Raw genomic sequence first — 26,180 nt, 5'->3', positions numbered from 1 at the left:
ACTTACTGTTTTACCTCAAAGATCATTGCATATCAGCACACCCGATATTGCTAGTTGATAGGAAAATATTTTATTTCCACAGTGTTGAAATGAAGAGGCTATCGTCCTCATGAATTCAACGAATAAAAACCAAAGTCCTCACAATATTAAATCAGACCCCAACCTGGAAGGTCTTTGTTTAATATTTAGTAAGATTCAGTCCAGGAATGGTAGTGGTATAATAAAAGCAATGAAAATAAGTGCAACAAAGTGTTTTATTAGTGCCTCTACATTTTTTCCTTCTCTTTCTTACTCGTCAAATTTCCACAGTCATCGTTTTGTGATGACAAAAGACACCAACTTGCAGAGGTTGTTGATGTGGTGCAGAGCTCATCGAAATGAAAACTCTCTGATCTGACCCATTCTGCATCAGTTTGGTTCATCTCCTGCCTGTAATGCATTTGGACCTCGTGTGTTTTTGCCTCACTTGAGGACAAATGTTAAGACAGTAGCAAGGTCTAGTTGCATGTTTGTGCAGTGTGCTTATTCCACCTCTGGCTCCCGTCTAGTACTAAATATTGGTCATAGTGACAGAGCAGTTAGGACACATACTTTCTCTTTTTTTTTTTTTTTTTAACTTTTTAAATGTTTATTTATTTTTGAGAGAGAGACACAGAGTGCAAGCAGGGGAGGGGCAGAGAGAGAGGGAGACAGAATCTGAAGCAGGCTCCAGCCTCTGAGCTGTCAGCACAGAGCCTGACGTGGGGTTCGAACTCACGAACCGAACCGCAAGATCATGACCTGAGCTAAAGTCAGATGCTTAACTGACGGAGCCCCCCAAGTGCCCCAAGACATGTCCTTTTTTAGTCCATCCTTGGAAAGAATGTCATAACTATGCACACAACTCTTGGGGGGGGGGGTGGGGAAAGCCATGGCTCCAAGGAGACATTTCAGTAATTGCATGTAGCTTTTTTATTTATGTTAGTTGAGAAAAATCTAAATTATTAGAAAAGTCTATTCAGAGAGGCCCCCATTCCTCTTAGTATAACTTACCAATAAGTTATGTTCTCATGGAAACCTCTACTTAGTGTTAACTACGGAGAAAAACTGCCTAGTTTATGAACTTATCTTTTGTACAGAGAGATATAAAAATGTTTTGAGTGGTCATTAGAAAAATAGTATATATGTTTTATGAGCATAAATAGCATAAATATACTATAATAAATTTGTCTTTTTTTTTTTAAGTTTATTTATTTTGAGAAAGAGACACAGAGAGAGAGCATGCATGAGCAGAAGAGGGGCAGAGGGAGAGGGAGAGAGAGAATCCTAAGCAGGTTCTGTACTGTCAGTGCAGAGCCCGATGTGGGGCTTGAACTCACAAAGTGTGAGACCATGACCCGAGCCAAAATCAAGAGCCGGATGCTCAACTGACTGAGCCACCCAGGTGCTCCGATAAATTTGTCTTTTAAACCTACCTGTTTTGGATGTGTTTACCTCTTTTATGGATTATAAAAGCTTCCAAAAAAGCTGAATAGCTTGAAACTTTCACTCTTGGGGGCTACTAGCTATGTACAAATGAAATAACCACTGCTATTCCTAGCTCTATACAACCACTGATCTGTTTTCTGTGTCTACAGATTTGCCTTTTCTGGATATTTCATATAAATGGGATCATATACTGTGTGGCCTTTATGTCTGGCTTCTTTCACTTAGCATGTTTTCAAAATCCATCCATGTTGTAGCATATATCAGTACTTCATTCCCTTTTATTGGCTCAGGTGGTTTGATATCCTATTTTTATGTTTAATGTATATTGGCAAAATGTTAGACACAAAGTAAATTAGCAGCTCTTGAAGATTCAAATATGGGACCCCTTTGGAGTTTGTAGTATTTCCTTTTGTTCCATGGACTTTCCAGTATTAAGGTTTGATGGTCCTTCAGGTAGAGACTCTTTGGTAAAAAATTAAACAACTGATCAATCTCCAGGGTGTTTCTAAATCCTTGCAAGAAATTTAATCCACAGGTGTTTTTGTTTTTTAAGTAAAGAGGATTTTCTTGTTGATAATTTGTTATAAAATCTGACTTGCTGGGGGCTCCTGGGTGGCTCAGCTGGTTGAGCGTCTGGACTTTTGGTTTCAGCTCAGGTCATGATCCCAGGATTGTGGGATCAAGCCCCACATCAGGCTCTTCACTGAGCGTGGAGCCTGCTTGAGGTTCTCTCTCTTCTCTGCCCCTCTCCCCCACTTGTGTACACGTGCACTCTCTGTCAAATTAAAAAAACAAAAAACAAAAAACAAAACCCAAAACGTACTTGCTTATTGTATCTGAGACCTGTCACATAGTTATGGTCCTAGGAGAGTGCTCAGTAAGAACCATTCATTCAACCTTTTAGAATTGTATAGTTAACAAGCAAACTGGAAATGACCTTAGAGATGCCATGATATCACCATCACCTTATTTTACAGATGAAGAATCTGAGGGATGGAGAAGTTAAACTACTTGCCCAAGGCTGAATGGTTTAATTAACTTGCTTGATACCACATGTTTTCATAAGGGGATTTTTCATTTTGGGATTGATTCTAGGAACTAGAAATAGGTATATGTAAAACAGTAGCCCAGTTAATTTTTGTCTTGTTTTTCCATAGGCACTATTGGCATCTGAACCGAAGAAAGGCAAAATGAATTTGTTGAAAATAACAATGAAAGAGTTAATCTCCTTGGCTGGGCCTACAGATGACTCACAGAGCACAGTCCCCCAGGTAATAATGGAAATATACAAAGCCTGCTAGGAAGGCAGTGATTTTAAATCTTTGCTGTCCAAAAAAAAAGTATCTGCTAAAAAAAAGAAAGAAAAAGAAAAGAAAAGTATTTGCTCTAGATATAGAATTATTGAAAATAGGGTAGGTATTTGAAGCTTGCTCTGGATGCTTTTGTTTTGTTGGCGTTTCCTGTCCACAAAATAAACCATTGCTTTAGTTGATCTATGTTAACCAAAATGACCTATTTTTAAACTTTGGTGAAAACATCCAACTAAAGGCATTTTATAATGCTACTCTGCCAGTTTTATTTCACATTTCTCCAATACCTGGCTAGCTTTAACATCTTTTCATGTATTAGTCCTCTGAATTAATTCTGTGAATTGCCCATTGAAAGACTTTTTGGCTATCTTTAATTTGGTTATTTGTCTTTGTCTTTCAGGAGTTGGGTTTTTTTGGTTGTTTTAAAATGATTTTCCGGGGCGCCTGGGTGGCTCAGTCGGTTAGGCGGCCGACTTCAGCTCAGGTCATGATCTCGCAGTCCTTGAGTTCGAGCCCCACGTTGGGCTCTGGGCTGACAGCTCAGAGCCTGGAGCCTGTTTCAGATTCTGTGTCTCCCTCTCTCTGACCCTCCCCCGTTCATGCTCTGTCTCTCTCTGTCTCAAAAGTAAATAAACGTTAAAAAAAAAAATAAAATGATTTTCCTGATAACAGTTCTTTTTGGTTGAGTTACACAACCTCTTCTTCCAATCTGTGGCTTCTCTTTTCACTTTGCTTATGGTCTCTATTATTGCATGGAAGTTTTAAATTTTAATAAAATGGAATATGCCGGCTTTTTCGTTTATGGTTTGTACATTCGGATCTTGTTTAATAAATACACCAAGGTCAGAACATATTTTGTATTTTCTTTTTAAAGTTTTAATTTTATTTCTCACATTTCTGTCTTTACACTATCTGTAATTTGTTTTTGTTTGTGTGTAAAATAAGAAAATAATTTTATTACCTTCCATTTGGATAATTAATATACAAGTGTTTTTGATACAGTATATCCTTTCCCCTTGATTTATAGCACCCTTCTATCTCTGATATACTGTTCTTGTTGACATGCATGTCTGTCTGTGTGCTTTGTTTTAATGGTCTGTTATATTATCTCTGAGCCAAAAACTGTATGTTAATTACTACCTTTTCAATAACTTTTGGTATCTGGTAGGGTGAATTTCCCTTTTTTCCTTTGCAATTATCCTGGCTATATTTTTTCCATTGCTCTTCCATATAAGTTATAGAATCAGCTTGCTAAGTTTAACAAAACCCCCTTTTGAATTTTTGTTGGAATTTAAATTTATTGATTTGTTTGGGGAAAATGACTCTGTGCTGAATATAAGCACAACAATAAGCAAAAAAATTAATTGCATTTATACACACCAGCAACATATAATACAATCCTTAAAATACTGTTTATAATCACTAGAAAAAATACAAAGTATGTAGAATTAAATCTCACAAAAGATCTATAAGACTTTTATAGGAGGCTATTTTTAAAAATAATGAAAGGGGTGCCCGGGTGGCTCTGTCAGTTGAGTGTCTGACTTCGGCTCAGGTCATGATATCACTGTTCGTGGGTTCGAGCCCTGCGTTGAGCTCTATGCAGACAGCTCAAGAACCTGAAGCCTGCTTTGGATTCTGTGTCTCCCTCTCTTTCTGTCCCTCCCCCGCTCTCACTCTGTCTCTCAAAAATAAATAAACAGAATAAAAATTTTAAAATAATGAAAGACATAGAGAAAGATCTGAATAAATGGAGAAAACTAGCCATGCTCATGGACTGGAAGATTTAAATTAAAAAAAAATTTTTTTTTAATGTTTACTTATTTTTGAGAGTAAGAGAGAGAGAGAGAGAAAGAGACAGCATGAGTGGGAGAGGGGCAGAGAGAGAAAAAGACACAGAATCTGAAGCAGGCTCCAGGCTCTGAGCTATCAGCACAGAGCCTGACACAGGGCTCAAACTCACGGACCGTGAGATCGTGACCTGAGCCAAAGCCGGATGCTCAAATGACTGAGCCACCTAGGCACCCCTAGAAGATTTAAATATTAAAAAAGAAGTCATGTCAGCTATTGTGTATTACAACTAATGACTTGTCTGTAAATCTTTTGGATTTTCTTTATGGATAATCATATCCTCAGTAAATAATGCTAAATTTGTTTTATCTTTCTAATTCTTATTCATAAAATATTTTTCTTATTCTGCTGGCTGGAACTTGTAGTATGATTTGTATAGCAATAGAAATAGCAGTTATCCCTATGTGATTGCTGATATTTGCTGTAGGTTTAAATCTGTCATATAGCTCATTAAGGAAATCACATTTCCTTGAATGCTTTCAAGTGTCTTTTGAGATAAATGTCTTCTCGAATTTGCAAATAATCATGAATATACTTATTTTTGATCCAATACCATCTTTGCATATGGAATCCTGACCCACAACTTTGACATGGTGAATTGTTTTTACACATTGCTAGATTCCCTTAAAATCTTTTAAAAAATATTTTTTTGCGTATTTTCACTGGGTTCATGAGATTGGCCTGTGGTTTTTCTTTTTCATGCTGTACCTGTCCTTATTTTTTATGTAAAATTTTTTATTGAATTATAACATATACAAAGACATATAGAAATCATATCTGTAACAACAATAAAGTTTCACGAGGTGAACATACTGGTGTAACTAGCAAGAGACAGAACATTTTAACACCTCAAAGCCTCCTCACGCTCCTTCTAATCAGTACCTTTTCCCCAAGGGTAACTACTAGCCTAACTTTAACACCTTAGTTTTAGTTCTACCTGTTTTTTTTAAGTTTTAAATAAATGAAAACATACCATTATGTACTCTTTTGATGTGGTTTCTTTTGACCAACATTATGTTTATATTATCCATCCAAATTGTAATTTATTTATTTTCGTTGCTATATGATATTATATAATTTATTCATTCTGCTGATGACCATTTGGGTTGGTTTTTATTTTGGGTTATTAAGAATAGTACTTTTTTTTTTTTAATTTTTTTTTTCAACTTTTTTTTTTTTTTTTTTTTTTTTTGGGACAGAGAGAGAGAGAGCATGAACGGGGGAGGGGCAGAGAGAGAGGGAGACACAGAATCAGAAGCAGGCTCCAGGCTCTGAGCCATCAGCCCAGAGCCTGACGCGGGGCTCGAACTCACAGACCGCGAGATCATGACCTGGCTGAAGTCGGACGCTTAACCGACTGCGCCACCCCGGCGCCCCAACAATAGTACTTTTAAGAACATTCTTGTACATGCCTAATGGTGAACATATATATATTTCTTTTCGGTAGATACCTACGAGTGTTTTTTGGGGTACGTTGTACATTAAACTTTAATAGAAATTACCATTTTCCCAAAGTAGTTGTCCTTACTTTTCTAGCCAAGCTGTGCTAGACTGGTAAAATAAATTTGGGAGTCTTCTCTTCTACAAATAGTTTATATAAATTGGGATTATCTATTCTTTGAATATTTGGTAGAATTCATCTATAAATTCATGTGGGTCAATTTTTTTGTAATTGTTGTAGTTATTATATTGGATTTGTTTTTTGTTGTTGTTTTTGGTCTTTGGGTAGGATTTTTATCTATTGATTTCCTTTATGTAATGATAAACATCTATTTGTTTTGATACATTCTATTTCCTGGGAAATTGTTCATTTTGTCTAATTTTTCAAATCAATTTGGGTAGCATTATTCACAGTAGTATTTTTGCTTTATTCTCTGTAGTATCTGTAGTCATATCATCCTTGGTATTCATGATACTGCTTGTTTTCTTCTCTCTCTTCTTGGTTAGCCAGAGGTTTGTTTCTATTTCAAAGAATCAGCTTTAGGTTTTGCTAATGGTCTTGGTTATGTCATTGCTTTTTTCAAAATTTTCTGCTCTTTTAAATTTTCTTTCTCTTTTCTAATTTACTGTTCTTTGTCATCTGAATTGGACACCGAGAATATTCATTTTTAGTCTTTTTTTCTTTATAGAAGCATGTAAGGCATGCATTTTTTTTTTTTTTAAGTTCCACTTACATTGCGTCTCAAAATGTTGATGTGTAGCACCTTGGTTATTGGTCAGCCCTAAATGTTAATTTTTTTTTCCTTTAACCACTTTTTTAAAAAAAATAAAGTATCAGTTTTAAAAGTATTTAAAGAAATCAGTTTCTGACTTAGTTCCACTGTGATCAGAACATAATATGTAAGATTTTAATTATTTGGTATTTGTTGAGATTTTATTTGTGGCTAGGTTTTAAGTCATTTAAAAAAATAAATGTTTCATGTGTACTTGAAAAGAACGTGTTGTCTCTATTTGTTAGGTGCAGGATACTGCATATGTCCATTGAATCAAGCTTTTTAGTTGCACTGTTTAAATCTTTTAAAAAATTGATTTATCAGATAATTGTATTTTATCAAAATCTGCTATTTCATTTGTGGATTATTTATTTCTTCTCAAATTCAGTAACTTTTTTATTTTGAGGTTATGTTATTGAATGTGTACAGATTTAGAATTACCAGGGTCTTCAACCACATCTAATTTTTAGCTTTTTATTCTAGGTTCATGCTTTAAATATCCTTAGAGCCTTGTTCAGAGATACACGTCTGGGAGAAAATATTATTCCATATGTGGCTGATGGAGCTAAGGCCGCAATTCTAGGCTTTACATCACCAGTCTGGGCAGTAAGTGCTTTTGCCATTTTTTTTTTCATTGACTTAATTATACTTCTGAGTAGGTTTTAATAAGCTACTATTTATCTTCTTTGTTGGCTTTTTAGCCATAATTATTTGTTTTCTTATTTAAGTGATTGCCTTAGGGGTTTTAGCATGTATCTTTAGCATCACTGTCCACTCTCAAGTGATATCGTATCACTTCAGTTGAAGTGTAAGAACCTAATGATACATATTTCCTTTTCTCTCCTCCCAATCTTTGTGCTTTTATTACAGTTTATGTATGTTATAAACCCACACTACATTGTTATTATTTTTGTTTAAACTATCACTTATCTCTTTTTCAAAATTTATCATGTTAACCATTTAAAAATATACAGTTCAGGGGTGCCTGGGTGGCTCAGTCGGTTGAGCACCTGACCGGCTCAGGTCATGATCTCATGGTTCGTGAGTTTGAACCCCACGTTGGGCTCTGTGCTGACACCTAAGAGCCTGGAACCTGTTTCAGATTCTGTGTCTCCCTCTCTCTCTGCCCCTCCTCCTCTCACATTCTGTCTCTCTCTCTCTCAAAAATAAATAAACATTAAAAAGTAAATAAATAAAAATAAAATACACAGTTCAGTGGCACGAGGTACATTTGCAGTGTTGTGCAGTCATCACCACTATCCATTCTCAGAACTTTTTCATCACCCTAAACGGAAGCTCTGTATCTGTTAAACAGTCACTCCTCACTTCCTTGGTGAGGTACTCCCTGCCCCAGGGAACCTCTGTTCTACTTTCCAGGCTCTATGAATTTGCCTGTTGTAGGTACCTCATATAAGTGAAATTACAGAATTTTTGTCCTTTTGTATCTGGATTATTTCATTTAGTGTAGTGTTTTCAAGGTTTATCCATGTTGTAGCCTGTGTTATTATTTCGTTCCTTTTTAAGGCTGAATGATACTCTGTTGTATGTATATAGGACGTTTTGTTTATCCATTCATCTGTTGATAAACATTTAGGGTTTTTTTTGGCTATCATGAATAATGCTGCTCTAATTGAGAGTCAGTATTTTGTAGTGTAGCCAAAGGCACAGACTTCCAAGGTAAAGAGGAATCCTCAAGGTTGCCAACTTCTGCCTGGAAAATTGTGCATCTTCCTGTAAGAGAGATACATGTCTGAAATCCTGTCTAGGAGCATTGCCTAACTACTCCTGAGGACACAGTGTTTACCTTTTGCATTTACAGGAAGCAGAGCAATACCTGTGTACCTTCAGTAGAGTCATAGAGGTAGGAATGGGGCTTTACCATCCGGAAAACTAGAGATCATAAAACTGATTGCCAGCAATATCAATATTGTTTTCAACAAGTCGTAAATTCAAGATGAACAAAGAAATGCTTTCAGAGGGTGAAACCTGGTGACTTTTCCAACATTTTAGCAAAACTGAAAGTATCAAAAATGAGTACCTTATTTTTAAAAAAAAAATCTTTTTTGAGCCCTTTTGAAACAGTAACACATATACTGCAGAAAATTTGAAAATAAAGAAAAGCATAAAAAGAAAAGTAAAAGTCACCTGTTTAACCACCATACAGATGATAATCATTATTAGCATTCTGATGTATTTTCTGCCTTTTTTTAACGTGGGTTTCAAATGTGTGTAGTACTCAGATACACACATATATCCACAAAAGACTGCATTCACATATATAAGTGCTCATGTGTAGTTTTATGGGGGGGGGGAATCTTCCTTATTAACACTGGTGATGAAGGAATCTTTTTGGTTCTATTCAGTTTGCTGTACTTGAGAAAATAAACATCATAGCTCTAATGATCAGTACTGTGACTTTAATATATTGATTGTTAGCTTTTTTTTCTTATAAAAACTTAATCTAAGATATGTCAAAATTATAAATCAACATAATCAATGAACATGAAGAGGGCTTCATTTTAGGACAATTGAAATGTATAACAGTTTAAAACAACCTACCACAGCATTCTCTGTTGAAGTCATTTACAGAGTGGTTTTTCCTGAATGCATGTGAAATGTGGTTTAATTTACTGAAACCTAATTTGTGCACATCTTTTCAAGAATATATCTTGTGCCTAAATGTGACTACATTTGTACTTTGGACCTAACTGTTTTTCCATGTTGCAGAGGAAAACACAAGTAAAATTAACTTAATTTTAATTTTGCAGTAAAGGAATGTTTTCCAACAAGCATTCATGTATAATTTTATTTTTTGTTTTCAGATTCCTTAATCCTGTGTATTGAGACCATACAAATTTTTTGATCTTTGCCATTCCTTGTGCATTTTTAAAATACAGGGGAGGGGCGCCTGGGTGGCGCAGTGGGTTAAGCGTCCGACTTCGGCCAGGTCATGATCTCACGGTCCGGGAATTCGAGCCCCGCGTCAGGCTCTGTGCTGATGGCTCAGAGCCTGGAGCCTGTTTCCGATTCTGAGTCTCCCTCTCTCTCTGCCCCTCCCCCGTTCATACTCTGTCTCTCTCTGTCCCAAAAATAAATAAACGTTGAAAAAAAAAAATTAAAAAAAAAATAAAATAAAATGCAGGGGAAAGGTATTGTAAACAGATTAGCATTAAGCACATCTACCGTGTTGCAGATGATATGTTAAACACTAGAAATACAAGGATAAATAAGACATGATCATAATGATGTCTGTTTTATTGAGGATTTTCTGTGTGCCTGGCATCATTTACCTTGATAATCTCAGTTAATGCTCAGAACAGCCTTGCAAAGTAGATTCTGTTATTACAGTCATTTACAGAAAAGGAAAACAAGGCTCAGGAAGGCAAAATAACTTTGTGTAAGAACACACAACTATTATCTGTCTGACTCCAGAATCTGGGCTATTATAGGGGAAAGTTTTTGGTGTTAGAGGAATACAGAGGAGGTTCATTTTACCTACCTTATAGGTTTTTGGCCCTGTTACTTAGGAAACAGAGCTGGAACTATAGCCTGGGTGCTAAGGTTTTATTGAGTGGCACAAATCCAAAACAGCAGGAATGAAGGAAAAAGGGAAGGTGAGACAAGGAAAGAGGAAAGACATTATTACTAAGCAGGCCTTGACCTTGCAGGAAAACCAAGCTAGTCGTCTGGTCATGTGATACATCTTCTAACCGGGCCATGTGAAACTACCACCTCTTGGAACAGTTCCATCTCCTCTTTCTTCCTGGCCAAAGATTAACCGTTGGGGCACATGTTGGCACAACCTTTGGGCAGCTGCAAGAGAAGGCAGTTCCCATGCCCTGTGATACAGCGTCTCATCTGAGTCTGGAAATGTCCGATGTTCTACAGCCTCTATGGGTATAATTGGGACAGACCTGGGGTTTCAAATTGTGGCTCCTACTGCTGTTGAAAAATCCTTCATGAGAGAGTTTCACAGTAGGGGAGTGATGGCATCCGATTGATGCAGTTAAAAATGGAGACTCAATTGTAAGGTGGCAAGAGAGAAGGAGGAAGACTAATCAGGAAGCTGTTGTAATAGTTTTGCCAAGTCATGATGATGGCTCAGAATGGAAAAATATTAGTAAAAATGGTGACATGTGATGATCTTTGACATGTATTTTGGAGATGAAGCTAGTTAAAAATATAGGTGAGAGGGGCGCCTGGGTGGCGCAGTCGGTTAAGCGACCGACTTCAGCCAGGTCACGATCTCACGGTCCGTGAGTTTGAGCCCCGCATCGGGCTCTGGGCTGATGGCTCAGAGCCTGGAGCCTGTTTCCAATTCTGTGTCTCCCTCTCTCTCTGCCCCTCCCCTGTTCATGCTCTGTCTCTCTCTGTCCCCAAAATAAATAAACGTTGAAAAAAAAAATTTAAAAAAAAATAGGTGAGAGTAATTTATAGTTCCATACACACACACACACACACACACTGAGGTATTTCTGAGCATTCCCTTTTTTTTTTAGTTCAGTGACTGGAAAACCTGATCTTCTTTCCCTTCATCGTCACATCGTCATTGCAGGGCAGGTAACTCGTCTTCCCAGCTTTCCTAGAAACTCTATCGAGTATGCCATTTTGGCATCCTGCTAAGACCCACACTGAGTTTATATTTCTGTCTGGTATGTCTTTAGTTGCTTACCTCAGGCCAGCTCTGGCCCACAATATGCAGTGGGTTTCAGAGGGGGAAAAGGAGTCTTTCGGGTCTTCCCAGTAGCACAGCCATGTATACTTTGTGCCTCTGTTGGTACCAGCATGTCCAGGCTCTCTGATAGTTGTGAGTTTGCCCCAAGGGTGCCAGGCTGAAGACTGTGTGGTGCTTAAACCTAGCCATGCTCTACATTACACGGCATGCCTTGGCATGGAGCTTTACTCACAGGAAAGTACTTAAAAAAAAAAAAAAAAAAGATCATGCAGGGGCGCCTGGGTGGCTCAGTTGGTTAAGCGTCTGACTTCGGCTCAGGTCATGATCTCATGGTCAGTGGGTTTATGCCCCGTGTTGGGCTCTGTGCTGACAGCTCAGAGCCTGGAGCCTGCTTGGGATTCTGTGTCTCCCTCTCTCTACCCCTCTCCCTCTCACGCTCTGGTCTCTCTGTCTCCCTGTCTCTCAAAAATAAATAAACATTAAAAAAATTTTTTTTTAAAGTCTTGCATAGGTGGTATATGGACGGGTGGAAGTTCTGGCTCTTCCTTTGTCTCACTCTTTTGGAAGGAGGTCACCATGAACTGCAGAACTTGGCTGGCCCTCCCCTTAATCATAGGCCCAGAAGTTTCAGTACAGCTTTCCTGCATTACAGATGAGGGATTTATGACCTAAAGTTTTAAGTGTCTTCTTCAAAGTCACATGGCTAAGAAGTGATGAAAGGCAAATTAGAACCAAATCTCATTTCATTTTTTTCACAGAGTATTTCTTTCTACTATAAACTGGTACCATGTACACTACACAAAATATTTTATATTGTATGTAGATCCCATTGTCAGGGATGTGACCGTCTATTAAGGGTGAAGGTGTATGGTGTATAAATGACTGTACCACTTAGTGATTGCACATAATAGGCTGTGCGTTTATATTTTAAAACTATTTGTCAAGGGGGCATTTATGTTATATAACTAAAGCCATACATATATAAGAAAAATGTACTGTCTACACATAAACATATATACATGCATGCACACTTCTACACACAGACTCTCTCTCTCTTTCCCTCTCTCTCTCTCTCTCTCTCTCTCTCACACACACACACACACACACACACTGCTTTGTGAAACCTAATTTTCTTTTCCTTTGCCTAACCCTCCTATATTTTACACAAGACTGTATGGTTAGCCTTTTCATGCTAGAAAGGAAAGAAAAAGTATATATACGTAATGAATAGAAGGGAAAAACTGATAGCAGTTGTCAGTTTGTAGCTGAATATCAAATCTTTATCAACACTGTGTTCAGGGTTTGATGGGGAAGGAGGTAAGAAAACAGGAAGGTTTTCTGGTATTTTCCTTATGATAAGAATTGACTATAGCTGAAGTTATTTGGCAACCATTCTGTTCTCTCCATTTTTAACTTTACTGCTTTTTTCTATTGTTACTCTCTTTTTTTACTTGTATTCTCCTTGATCCATCCTTCCCAAATAGGACATGTTTTCATTGTCGTTACTATGATTATTTTTCCAAAATATATTAGTGCTGATAATGACCTTTTTCATTACCCACATGGATATATCAATGATGCATATTTGTATCTACTAACAATGATTTAGGAGTTGGTAATGCAGTTTGTCAGTCATCACCTCTCCTTCAATTGTACTTCTACGTACTTTCCCTCCTTAATTAGCTTTATAGTGGAGAAGGCCAGAAAATATGGATGAAATATTAGAAAATAAAAGGAGTACTTTACACAGATGTCCTGGAACTATTATACTACCTACAGCACAGAAACATAGGGACGCTCTTCTGTCTTAAGTAACAAGTAGTGTCTTCCATGCTAGTTATTTTGCTCTATATTTACAGTAATTGTTTTTAATGTTGTGCTATATTACTTCTACACATTTAGAATATAGAGTATATATTTTCAACATATGAAAATCAATATAGTACCCCCTATGAATAGACTAGTGGATAAAACCATATGATCATTTAAGCAGATGCAGAAATCCCAACACCATTTCTTGTTATAAATACTCGATAAAGTAGGAATGGAAGGGAACTTTCTCAACCTGACAATGGGTATCAATGGAAAACCCATAGCTAATAACATACTCAATGGTGAAAGACTAAAAAAAGCTTTCCTTCTAAGATCAGGAATAGGACAAGGGTATCAACTCTGGCACATCTGTTCAACATTGTACTAGAAGTTGTAGGTAGGGCAGTTAGGCTAGAATAAGAAATAAAAATCAGCAAGATTAGAAAGAAAGATGCAAAACTATCGCTATTTTTCAGTGATGTAATCATATACAGTATATAGAAAATCCTAAGGAACACACACACACACAACCATTAATTAATTAATCATTAACAAAAATATTCATCAAGGTTGTAGGATACAAGAGTAACATACAAAAATCAATTGTAGTTTTATAGACTAGCAATGAATAATCCAAAAATGAAATTAAAGGGGCACCTGCATGGCTCAGTTGGTTAGTTAGGTCTCTGACTCTGGCTCAGGTCGTGATCTCATGGTTCATGGATTCGAGCCCTGCATCGGGCTCTATGCTGACAGCCCAGAGCCTGGAGCCTGCTTCAGATTCTGTGTCTCCCTGTCTCTCTGAGCATCCCCTGCTCACACACGGTCTCTCTCTCTCTCTCTCAAATATAAATAAACATTAAAAAAATGAAATTAAGAAAACAATTCCATTTGTAATAGCATCAAAGGGAATAAAATACTTAGGAATACATTTAACAAAAGAAGTTTAAGACTTGTACACTGAAAATTACAAAACATTTTTGAAAGAAATTGAAAAAGGTCTAATAAATGGAAAGATATTTCATGTTCATGGACTGGAAGACTTCATTAATATTAAGATGGCAATACTCCCCAAATTGATCTGCAGATACAATACAGTCTCTGTTAAAATCCTATTGGAGTTTTTTGCAGAAATTGACCAAGTGATTGTAAAATTCAGATGCAAATTCAAGGGACTCAGACTAGCCAAAACAATCTTGAAAACAACAACAACAACAACAACAGAGGACTCACATGCCCAAATTTTGAAACTTACAATAAAGGCAACAGTAACCAAGATAATGTGGTACTGGCATAGGAAAGACATTTATAAATCAATACAATAGAATTAAGTGTCCAGAAATAAAACCTAACATTTAGTAAAAGGGACATTTCAGTGGGGGAAAGAATAGTCTGTTCAGCAAATGGTACCAGGATAGCTACATATATACCTGTAAAAGAATGAATTTGCATCCTATCTTATACCATATTAAAAATTTTCAAAATAGATCAAACTCCTTAATTAATTAGTTAATTAATTTTTAGAGAGAGAGAGAGAGCGCACATGAGCAGGGGAGAGGGGAGGGAGAGGGAGAGAGAGAGAGAGACAGAGAGAGGGAGAGAGAGAGAGAGTCTTTTTTTTTTAAATTTTCTTTTTTCAACTTTTTTTATTTATTTTTGGGACAGAGAGAGACAGAGCATGAACGGGGGAGGGGCAGAGAGAGAGGGAGACACAGAATCGGAAACAGGCTCCAGGCTCCGAGCCATCAGCCCAGAGCCTGACGCGGGGCTCGAACTCACGGACCGCGAGATCGTGACCTGGCTGAAGTCGGACGCTTAACCGACTGCGCCACCCAGGCGCCCCCAGAGAGAGAGAGTCTTAAGAGGCTCCACGCTGAGCAGAAGCCCCTCGTGGGTGAGGGGCTGGATCCCACAACCCTGGGATCATGACCTGAGCTAAAATCAAGAGTCAATCGATTGAACCATCCAGGTGCCCCAATGATGAAACTTTTAGAAGAAAATATTAACTGTCAATCTTTGTGACCTTGGATTAGGTAACAGTTTCTTAGCTATGATACTTAAAGCATTAGCAGCAAAAGAAGAATGTTAGACTTGATCAGAATTTAAAATGCCAGTGTTTCAAAGGATACCATCAAGAAAATGAAAAGACAACTGACTGAATGGGAGAAAATATTTGCAAATCATGTATCTGATATTTGGTTAGCATATAAAATGTGTAAAGAACTCTTAAAACTCAATGATAAAAAGGCAACCTGGTTAAAAATTGGGCAAAGAACTTGAATACATTTCTCCAGAAAAGGTATGTAAATGTACAATAAGCACATGAAAAGATGCTTAACATCATTAATCACTAGGGACATGCAAATCAAAATCGTAGTGAGATACCATTTCACACCCACTTAGAATAGTTACAATAAAAAAGATGGACAGTAACAGTTATTGGGGAGCATTTGGAGAATTGGTGAAATTGGAACCCTCATACAGTGCTGGTGCAAATGTAAAATGGTACTACCACTTTGTCAGGTTCTCAAAAGGTTGACGTAGAGTTATGGTTACCAGTGGGGGAGTATGCATTGTGTGAATGGAGGTCTTGGGTCTTGGGTTCCCCACAAAAGATTTATGTGAGGATCCACACTTGAATAAAGATAGCCAGAAGGAAAGTGGCAAGCACAAAGCAGTTTATCAAGAACATTACACTCTCGAAGTGAGAGTGGACAGGCCCAGAGGTGGCAACTGTACTGGGGTTAGGAGTGTCTTTTTATGTTTGCGTAGGTTATGGGTCATAGCTAGGGTTGTCTCCAGCTGAGGTTGTTTCCAGTCATCTAAAGTACTTGTTGGGAGGGGTAGTTTTTGACCCTACAGGGTTCTTGCCAGAACTGTCAAGACCATCTTCTGCCACAGGGGTGGGCAGGGAGGTGGGCCAACACCGCAAGGTAAATATAATGAGGCCATATGTTACCATGGGGTAGAGGTTGAGGAGGAGAGTGCATGTTCTGCACCTATGGCTCTTGGTCTGTAAGCCCTAGGGTGTTGGAAGCCACAAAGTCAGGATGTTGTGCCCTCAGGCTTCTAATGTGTCGCCTCTTTATCACTGCCTTTGCCTCCAGCTCATGTCTAACTAACTGTCTACTCTATCTACCATATGGCTCAGCAATACCATTTCTATGTATATACCCAAAAGAAATGAAAACACGTTCACGCAACAACTCGTATAGGAGTGTTCATAGCATCATTATCCATACTAGCCAGAAAATGGAAACAACCCCAATGTTCATCAAATGATGAGTAGATTTAAATATGTGGTATATCCATACAATGGCATATTATTTGGCCATGAAAAGGGATTACATACTGATACATGTTACAACGTGAGTGAACTTTGAGAGCAGCTAAGCTAGACAAAAGAGGCTGCATGTTATGTCATCACGTGAATATGAAATGTCCAGAATAAGTAAATCCATAGAGACAGAAAGTAGATTAGTGTTTGCCTAATGTGGGAGGGTGCATGATGACTACTAATGTGTATAGGGTTTCATTTTGCAATGATGAAAATACTGTAGCATTAGGTAGTGGTGGTAGTTTCCTATGTTGCGAATGTAGTAAAAACCACTGAATAGTTAATACCCTTTAACATGGTGAATTTTATGGTATGTGGATCATATCTGAGTAGAAGGAAAATTAATTTTATTGATGTCTTAAGAGATCATGATTTGGTGACCTTTGGGGGCTGCCATGGCATGAACCCATTATCCTGCAAACTGGTAAATTTATGGAAATGATTCTGTAGTAACCGAATAACAGGGTAATCAAAGAGCTGATGAAGGAAAACTTTATTTTTCTGAAAAGTATAGCTAATTAATGGTAGAATATCAATCACCATTTTGCTACACCTACTGGAATAGGCAATGACGATTATTGGCTGCTAATGAGGGAACTTGATAATGAATGAATCAGAGTACTACTACTGGAACCCTCAGATCCATCTTAATATTACAGAAAGACTGTCTCCTGCCTCTAGCCTATGGAATCACACAAAGGGGTTTTCTTTCTGGGGGCACCCATTCACTTTGTAAAACAGTCGTCTACGTTTTGATTAAGGGCAGGCATCCTCTTTCATCTCCAGGAACTCCTGTTTTAGCTTGCATCTACACTGCATCTAGCAGCTTTTCTTAGAAAGTTTTGTTCAGGGCAGAATGGAATTTGTGCTCCTGTTTTTCTTTTTATGTTTTTGTGTGATTCCTGAGAGGAGACAGGGTTTTTATGTCACTTCATCAAGTCATCTTAAACCCAAGAGTCTTTGGGCACTAAGTCAATAGATGAGGTAAGAGATAATCAAGGTCTGAGTAGGCCAGAGGCCACGTTGACAGTGTAACAGGATAGATTTGTTGTTTGGGGATATTGGTTAGGGCACATAGTAGTGTCTTCATGAATGTTTGTTGACTGTGGAATGAACATAAGTGAATTTATCCAATTTTAGGGTTTCATTGCAATATTGGTATAAATTATACCACTTTGGTATGAATTATAGTCTACTTTTAGAGTTACCATGCATGAATTGAGTCAGTCTTGGGCTTCTAGAGGAGAGGTTGCAAATGGCTGATAGGTCAAATCTAGCCTACAACTGTGTTTTATTTGGCCTCCTCAGTGTTTTTTTTTTCCCCCCTTTAATCTGTTGCCAACATTTCAAAATAATGGATTTCACATAAAAACTGGGTTTTCTGGCTTCTCTTAAAAAAGCAGATCTGGCAACACTGGGCTTACATTCCCTCACGCTACTCAGTGAAAGCTGAATAGTGGCTGCATTAGACCTAGTCCTGTGCTGCTCCTGTCACTCACTGGTTCCTGTGGACATTTGAGTTTGTGAACCCTACTGTAGTGGTTTTAGAGGGCTATTTTCTAAGTCTTAGTCTAAATCTAAAAGTGTTACTTTGAATTACCTTTCTTCTTATGTTGCTGTTTAAATTTTTTTTTTCAACATTTATTTATTTTTGGGACAGGGAGAGACAGAGCAGGAATGGGGCAGGGGCAGAGAGAGAGGGAGACACAGAATCGGAAACAGGCTCCAGGCTCTGAGCCATCAGCCCAGAGCCTGACGCGGGGCTCAAACTCACGGGCCGCGAGATCGTGACCTGGCTGAAGTCGGACGCTTAACCGACTGCGCCACCCAGGCGCCCCTTATGTTGCTGTTTAAACATACCAAATGATCATGACACCTATCTCATTAGAATGTAGGCTCTGTGTTGGCTGTAAGCGTGTCTTCTATTTCTAGATATTCTCCATGATGCTGGTATAGTGCCTTACATATTGTAGGGAAGTCAGTACGTATTTATAGATCTCTGCTCGGATTTGGCAAGGTAATTGAGGAAGCCCAATATGCCGTGGCATTCAGACATTAACAAATTTTTTTTGTAATGTTTATTTATTTTTGAGAGAGAGAAAGAGAGTGAGCATGCATACACGTGCACACAGAGGAGGGGAGAGAGAGAGAGGGAGACAGAGGATGCAAAGAAGGCTCTGTGCTGACAGCAGACAGTCCGATGTGGGGCTTGAACTCAGGAACCGCAAGATTTATGACCTGAGCCAAAGTTGGACGCTTAACCAACTGAGCCACCCAGGTGCCCCAAGAGATGTTTATAATCCAGCAAAACAACATCTTGACACACTGGTTTAGAATAGAGATATCTATTATTATCATTTTGGAGAAATGATTTATGTTTATTAATGATAGTTTCATCCTCTTATTTTTATCAACCAGTTGTCTCAGATAATTTTAGGGTTAAAATTTATTAGATTACTACATTGTAGGGTTAATAAACAACATTTTGGATATTAAATATTTTCTTGGCCATCTTAATAATGTGGATTGAGTTAGGTCTTATGAATATATCCCATAGGTAAATGACTACAGAAAATGAATGGAAAGAGCTGAGCTCTTTAAGGGGATAATCGTTGTCAGAAAGGATATGGGAAAATGAATTTTTTTAAAAGAAAGTGTTATTTGATGATACAAGTACAAAGAGATATTGAAAACAATTGGTGGTAATGTTAGAAGTATAGGCAAGGGCCGTGTTATGTGCGTGTGGTTGGATTGCGGAGCTTAATGTAAGAGGAAGTCATGGAGTCAGTTACTATGTAGTTTTTGAAAATTATTTCATGAACACAAACCATATTTTGTTTAGCCCCACACTAGCCAGTTGGGTAATGACTTTGAATATCAAGTTTGAATATTGTAAATGTTGGTTTCATGCCATGTATATTTCTTAATCCTTATTGTGCGTTTATTTTTACATTAGGTGAGAAATTCATCCACACTTCTTTTCAGTACCTTGATCACAAGAATATTTGGAGTTAAAAGGGGAAAGGATGAACTTTCCAAAAAAAATAGGTAAGCTTCATCTAACGCTAACTTTACTTTTTACAAAATATTGTCCTGGCCAAAAATAATTTTTGGAAATTTGCTTACTTTTATGGATTCATCTAGAGCATAAAACTATTAAAATACTATAGTAAATTAACCTAAGCTGCCAAATTCTAACCTCTTGGGCAAAAATACCTACTGTTTAATAAGTGGACCTTTCAAAGCAACAAAAATATGGCAAGGTAGCATGGGCTGAAATGTCGAGCTGGTTTCTCAGTGCAACAGCTAAAGTATTTTTTTGTTTTCTTTGCATCTTCAGGCATTCCTTTAATGTCCTAAATTGTTTTTTCTTGATGTTTTAACCACGTACTAACTTGTGTAGTATCTTTACTTTTGTAGCTGGAAGTTTAAATGTTTGTGATACACCCATCAGAGCATGTCCCAGATTATTTTTGCGTTAAACTCTGCAGCCAAGGGGAGCAGTTCCAGGTAGATGTTGGCCACATGGAGTAAACAGTGCTTTTTACTTTTTAGGGCTTTAGTGTTACAGTTTTTTTTTTAAGATGTTTTACTCTTAAGTTTTTTTTTTTTTTTAATGTCTGGGAAGAAACTTATAGAAACACTTTGACAATGGGTTGTATCTTTAGATACAATGCACAAGTTCCGTTTGTTGGTTTTAAAGAAGAGAAGTTTTGAATAACTTTCTTTAGTAGCCTTTAGGATTTGATGGTAGTCTAGCGGCGTGCAAGGTTGGACACTAGATGTCACTGTCGCTGCATGTATAATTACTTTCTTAACTTCATTTAGGATCCAATTAGGCCCAGTGCTTTCTCTTAAGGATCTGAAGATAACCCTGGCCATGTTCCTCTCCTCCCTAAAAAGGCTGATTATCACATTTTTAATTTAGGTTTTAAGCTGTTATTTGTTAAAATATTTTCTTGTGATGGAAGTGAGTTTTAGGAATTAGAAAATATGGAATAATTTTATGATGTACTGTTGGTAAGTCTAATGAAACCTACAGATAGTTCTGAATTGTCATTTAAATTGCTATTTATTGCCCTATGAAATTCAATAAATATTTAAAAAGAAGGCAACTGGCTATAAGTATGAATCCCCAGAGTACATTCAGGAAATACCAGAGAGTTTTGTTTTTTCTAATCAAGTTGTATTTTTAAAATAATGCTAACATTATTCCTTTGAAAGGATGATTACAATTTTTACTATTTAGTAGGTTTCTAAAGAAATTCTTCTTTTCAGTAGTTTGAAATCACTAAGATTTCTTTCTCCTTAGCTTTCTTTATTTTGTAATAATTCTAAAGTGTTGAGGTTTAAAACAGTTTGGTCATGTTATAAAATTGTGATAAATAGGGGCACCTGAGTAGCTCAGTTGGTTAAGCGTCTGATTAGGCTCAGGTCATAATCTCAGTTGGTGGGTTCGAGCCCCATGTCGGGCTCTGGGCTGGCAGTTCGCAGCCTGGAGACTGCTTCAGATTCTATGTCTCCTGCTCTCTCTGTTTGCCCCTTCCCCACTTGTGCATGTGTGCACGCTCTCTCTCTCTCAAAAATAAACAAACATGAAAAAAAAGAGACGGTGATAAATAACAGCATAAGTAAAATATGAGATAATTAACAAGTGAAATTAATGTTTAAAACTAAATTTGACAGTGAAGAAATGCTTTTTTACATTTTACTTTTTATAGAATGAGTGATACATGGATGTGTACACAGATTTTACTATGTACAGGAGAAAAATCATCATTCCGTTTAGGTTACGTCTGAAGGAGGTTGGAAGAATAACACAATGAAACCACCCTGCTTTAATCTATTTGCCAAAGGCATGCTGATGGGAGCCACCATTATAAATTCATTTTTCTTAAATAGGAAAGGTTACAAAATATGTAACTTTCCTAGAAAGATGGAAATGGAATATTCATATAATTGCTTTGAGTAAAGTTGAAAAGTGAAATGAAGGAATTAAGAAATTAATAATTTTTAAAAATGTGATGAACATTCTTGGTGAGAGCCTTTACTTTAATAATCTGAAGATTGGTATATATCATTATGTGTACAGAGCTTCTGTTCTCTGTTTAACTGTTGAAGAGTATATTTCCTGGAAGCACCCACTGGATTTGCTCTGCAAAACCTTTAGTGTCTTAGATTAGCTGTTATTTGTAGTGGTTCTAGTTGTAGTTTGTTTAAGTCTATCACTTTTTGTTAAAATGTTTATAAGCTTGTTCCCTACACTATTAATTCCGTGAGGGCAGAACGTTTCTCATCTATTCTGTGTATACATCATGGGCACTTTCAGAATGCTAGTAATAATGATGTCTTGTTGGTGGGTCACTCACCCATCGAATAACTACACTCAGCTGATGAGACTTCACAGGCCAGTTAAATCTACTTTCACAGCCATAGATTGGTCTGCACACCGTCTTGCAAATGTGTGTTCTTGGTCAGAAGGGAACTGGTCATAAAAAGAACATCTGCCTTTCCCATCTAGTGGGGAAAAAATGTCTATCTTGGGGTAAACAGACTTGGTTTCTAGGCATTTTGCTGCCGCTGGAGATGACCTTAATAGACTGCCTTATCCTCTTTGTACTTCAATTTCTCCATCTATGTAACGGGAATAATAAGATCTGTGCCCTGTACTCAAAGGGCTGTGGTGGGGATAAAACAAATGATTAACAGTTCATTTCTTTTAAAATGTTGGAAGTCCTACACAATTAGAGACAGAGTTGCTTTTTTTCTATTACCACTTCTATTCTAGTACTCAGCCCATCGTCTTAGAATTATAGTGAAATTTTGGAGTACAGAGTCAATATCTTACCCATTTGTATACCTAGCATATGTGTGGCATATAACAGGCACACAGAAATAGTTGCTTAATGAGTAAGTAAATTTTGTTATGAGAGGAGAGATAAGAAATCTGGTTTCTATTCCTGCCTTTGTTGCCATGTAGCCACGATAACCAACTGAGACAAATTAGTTAACCTTTCTGGGCCGTGGTTTTCTCCCCTAAGATAAGAGATTTGGACTGTCCTGGAGGTCTCCTATTTCTGTAAAATACCAAGCTAAGGCTTTATGTAATTGTTACTGGAATTGTGGTTTGGTAACCTGCTATATTCCCAGTTCCTAGAACAGTACCTGCCTTGTAGTGGGGACGAGAAGTTCCCTTTACGTATGTAAAGAAGGGAATAGAAGGTTCTGCATCCCCATTTGTAAGTATGTAGAGTGCACTCGTAATGATGGGACTCTAGAGCTCCTTAGTCTTGTTCTAGATGCGTTCCTTGGATTATGAAGAATGAGAACACTTAAGTTTCACTTGTTTTGAAATAATTTTACAGCATTTTAATTTTCTAAATCTCCTTTCCTTTCTATTTATTACCTCCTGACTGACTTGGCCTGACTGGATGAACCTTTGATCCTACGTGGAAGCAGAGCCTGCATAGCCCTGTGATGCAGGGAGTGTGGTGGGCTTTCCAAAATGGCCTCCATCTACAGTGTTGTGAGGGGTCTACCCTTCATGGTTCCTCTTTCCGTACGGGGCAGGAGCTAAACCAATGTGATCTTTAACTCTAGGTCTTTCTCTTTAGTCCCTGTGGTATTAACCTTCAACTATTCTAGTCCCAGGTAAATGACAAATATCAATATGTGGCAGTCTGAACGCTTCCAGGTTTTGCCAAAGCTTCACGTTGGTCTCAGTGTATTCTACAGCTCTTGCTTTCTGTCTTCATTTTAAGTCACTTAGCCAGCGAGAATTTGTTAGCATTTGTCATGAACTCATTATTGACACAACAGAGGAGTACATGAGAAGTATAAAACTTGGACCTTGCTAAATAAAGGAGCTTATGTTTTAACTAAGGGAACAGAAATTGTTATCTGTGAAAGATACAAGTTGAAGACAATTTGTAATAAGCGAATGTACAATGTGACATGAGTAATAGATGCACTAGAGAATCCTCAATGGAAGAATTGAGTGGAATATTTGGGGGAAGTAGTGTTTCTTGTAAAGCTTTGGAAATGAGTACATTTGGGGTACGTGGAAATAGGTGGGTTGAAAAATGGAACAAAAGAATAATAATCTTGTTTTTTGTATTATTAAGTATAATGATCTCTATTCTGCCTTATTAAAGAAAGCTCATATTTAAGTTAGTATCCTGGGATGGTTTAGTACAATTTAAGAAGAAAATGTTTGTAAAAGCTTTACTAGGTCCATGAAAAATTAATTTAAATGACTATGTTAGGAGATGTAGAACCGTATTTATTTTACTTTCCTGGGTGTAAATTACAAAGAATTATTTTAGTTATTTCTCTTAATATCTTGGTTGTGTCGGTCTGGAAGGATCCTCTGAGGGGCATCTGATCTGGTCCAGTCTTTGCTTATAGACAGAATTCAAAGCAGTTTCCAAACAGACTGGCTTCTCTCTTGTTCTTCATGTTTTCTAGGAAAAGGGATTCCACAAGTTTCTGTGGTTACCCACTCCATTGTTTAGGAAATAATTGGATTCTCAAAACTGAAGTTGAGAGCTGTAGGGCAATTCGGTTTTTATATTCTAGAGAATGTAATTATTAGAATTCAGAATAGCTTATTTGCTTTGAACTATATAATAGTTTGTAGCAAGCGCCTGTTTGGTCAACCTGGAAATCAAAATTTTCTTTGACTGTGGCCAGGATAATCTTAACATCCTCAGACCCAAAGGATTCTCATTTTCTCCATTTAAAAAGCATTTATTATGTGTTTACTCTGGGCCAGGCTCTCGACTGGGCACTGGGATCCAAAGATGAATCAGACATGCACTTGGCCACGGGGAAGCGGACAGTCTAAAGGAGAATATCTGTAGTTATCTCCTGTGCTGTGGTCTCTGTTCCACTGGTGCAGAAGGAAGAGGGGAGCATATCTTCAGTGCCTGTTTGTGTGCTTGGCTGGCTGGACCCTTTATGGGTAACTAACTTAGCCTCCATCACAGCCCTACAAAGTGAATAATCATCCTAACTTCATGGAGAAGTAGACTGAGCTTGGTGAGATTTAGTTATTTGCCCGAGGTCAGAGAGCCAGGAAGTGGCAGAACTAGAGCACAAGTCAAGTTCCCTTTGCAGAGCGAGTGCAGATTTACACACCAACACACATGGCCCCTCGTGAGCAGTGTGAGTCGCCCTGTTGGTCCGGTTTTAGATTTTACATTGTCAAACTATGGGAAATGAGCCACTTCACCTAAGGTCTCAGTGTGGAGCAAGAATCTCACATCGCCCATGTGGCAGGTTGATTTTTAGGAGGAAAGGTGGGAAAGGGCCAATGAGAAGTTCGTTTTGAGGTAACTATGTGACCTCATGGTGGTGGTGCACGGTGGAAGGCTTTGTGTGCTTTTGTCCCGTGGATGTTCCCTTCCTAGGGAGCTGTATACTCTGTTTTCATACAGACCAAGGTAAGGGAGGAGCAGGTCACAGGGTTTCTAATGTCACACTGTAAAGTCAGGAGTGTTGAAATCTTAGTTTTCTGGTTGGTGAGTAGGGGACGAGTTAAATTGCTTCAATAGGATATCCGTGTGGCCAGTGAGACATTCACCTCTTGAATTTGATGATAGGTCAGTGCTTATAGGGAGAGGATTTGGGGGTTTTGTGATAATCCTTGCCAGTGCTATGATGTCTTCTAGGCTTAACCTAAAATTTTCAAGTCTGTGCTTATATTTTTCATTCATATCTTTTGAAAAAAAATGATAATAATAACTGTTACTAGTTTTTATCTTTGAGACGACCTAAGGTGGAAATTGTGTGGAAATGGTGAGCGATTTGCTGAAGGTCACGCAGCTAGTGCTGGAAATGAATCTAATGATTACTTTTAGCTCACAGTAAGCTCAACTAGAACATTTTTTAAAAAACCAGCTGATTATTTGTAAATGGAGTTTCTATTGGCAACAATAATGGTAGTTTGGATTCAAGTAATCTGGAATTGAGTTAAGAGTCCCAGTGTTTTGATATGGTCTGGAGGTGTCATTCATGCATTTTCCACAGTTGTTCAAGAACATTCAGTCTGGTTCTTCGGGCCGAGTAGATAAATGAGTATTTTTGGAGACCAAGAAGTAAAGTAAGTGAAGTACAAGTCTTGTGTAACCCTTGTTGAGAAGTCCTTAAAATCAGAATTAAGTCTACATTGACACTTTGGCCTACTGGAGAGTTTCATGTTGCAAGTTTTTGTTCATTCTTAGGTTCATGGATCATAGGTAGAAAAACCACAAATAAAAATTTTAACCAAAAAGAAGCTCTTAAAAAGAAATATGTTCATGAACTTGAAGTGGGAATTAGTCATTGTGTTCTTAAATATTGACTCTTGCATGGACCAAGTAATCTTTGTTCCTAAGTACTGCTTCAGGCCATTGCCTTCTTTAATAACTAAGGCATTGTTGCTTTAGTTTGAGCATGTTCTATGGAATTTTGGCAATGCATGCATCCTCTCTCTGCATCTTAGTAAAAGCATGAGTAAATATTTTTTCTTAGCT

General features: G+C 37.6%; 1 protein-coding gene across 4 annotated transcripts in view; it reads left to right on the top strand.

Annotated features, from left to right (window-relative positions):
• Positions 1-26,180, top strand: part of THADA (THADA armadillo repeat containing) — a 330,878-nt gene that overhangs the window by 83,476 nt on the left and 221,222 nt on the right. For all 4 annotated transcript variants that reach the window (XM_043603276.1, XM_043603274.1, XM_043603275.1 and 1 more), the window contains exons 24-26: positions 2,625-2,738; positions 7,325-7,447; positions 19,622-19,713. In XM_043603276.1, the coding sequence (XP_043459211.1) occupies positions 2,625-2,738; positions 7,325-7,447; positions 19,622-19,713 (329 nt within the window). The remainder of the gene's footprint in view (positions 1-2,624; positions 2,739-7,324; positions 7,448-19,621; positions 19,714-26,180) is intronic.

This window comes from Prionailurus bengalensis, chromosome A3 (genome assembly GCF_016509475.1).
Source record: "Prionailurus bengalensis isolate Pbe53 chromosome A3, Fcat_Pben_1.1_paternal_pri, whole genome shotgun sequence".
Classification (NCBI taxonomy): domain Eukaryota; kingdom Metazoa; phylum Chordata; class Mammalia; order Carnivora; family Felidae; genus Prionailurus; species Prionailurus bengalensis.
The sequence above is the reverse complement of the archived record's forward strand: the minus strand, read 5'-3'. Positions and strand labels throughout refer to the sequence as shown.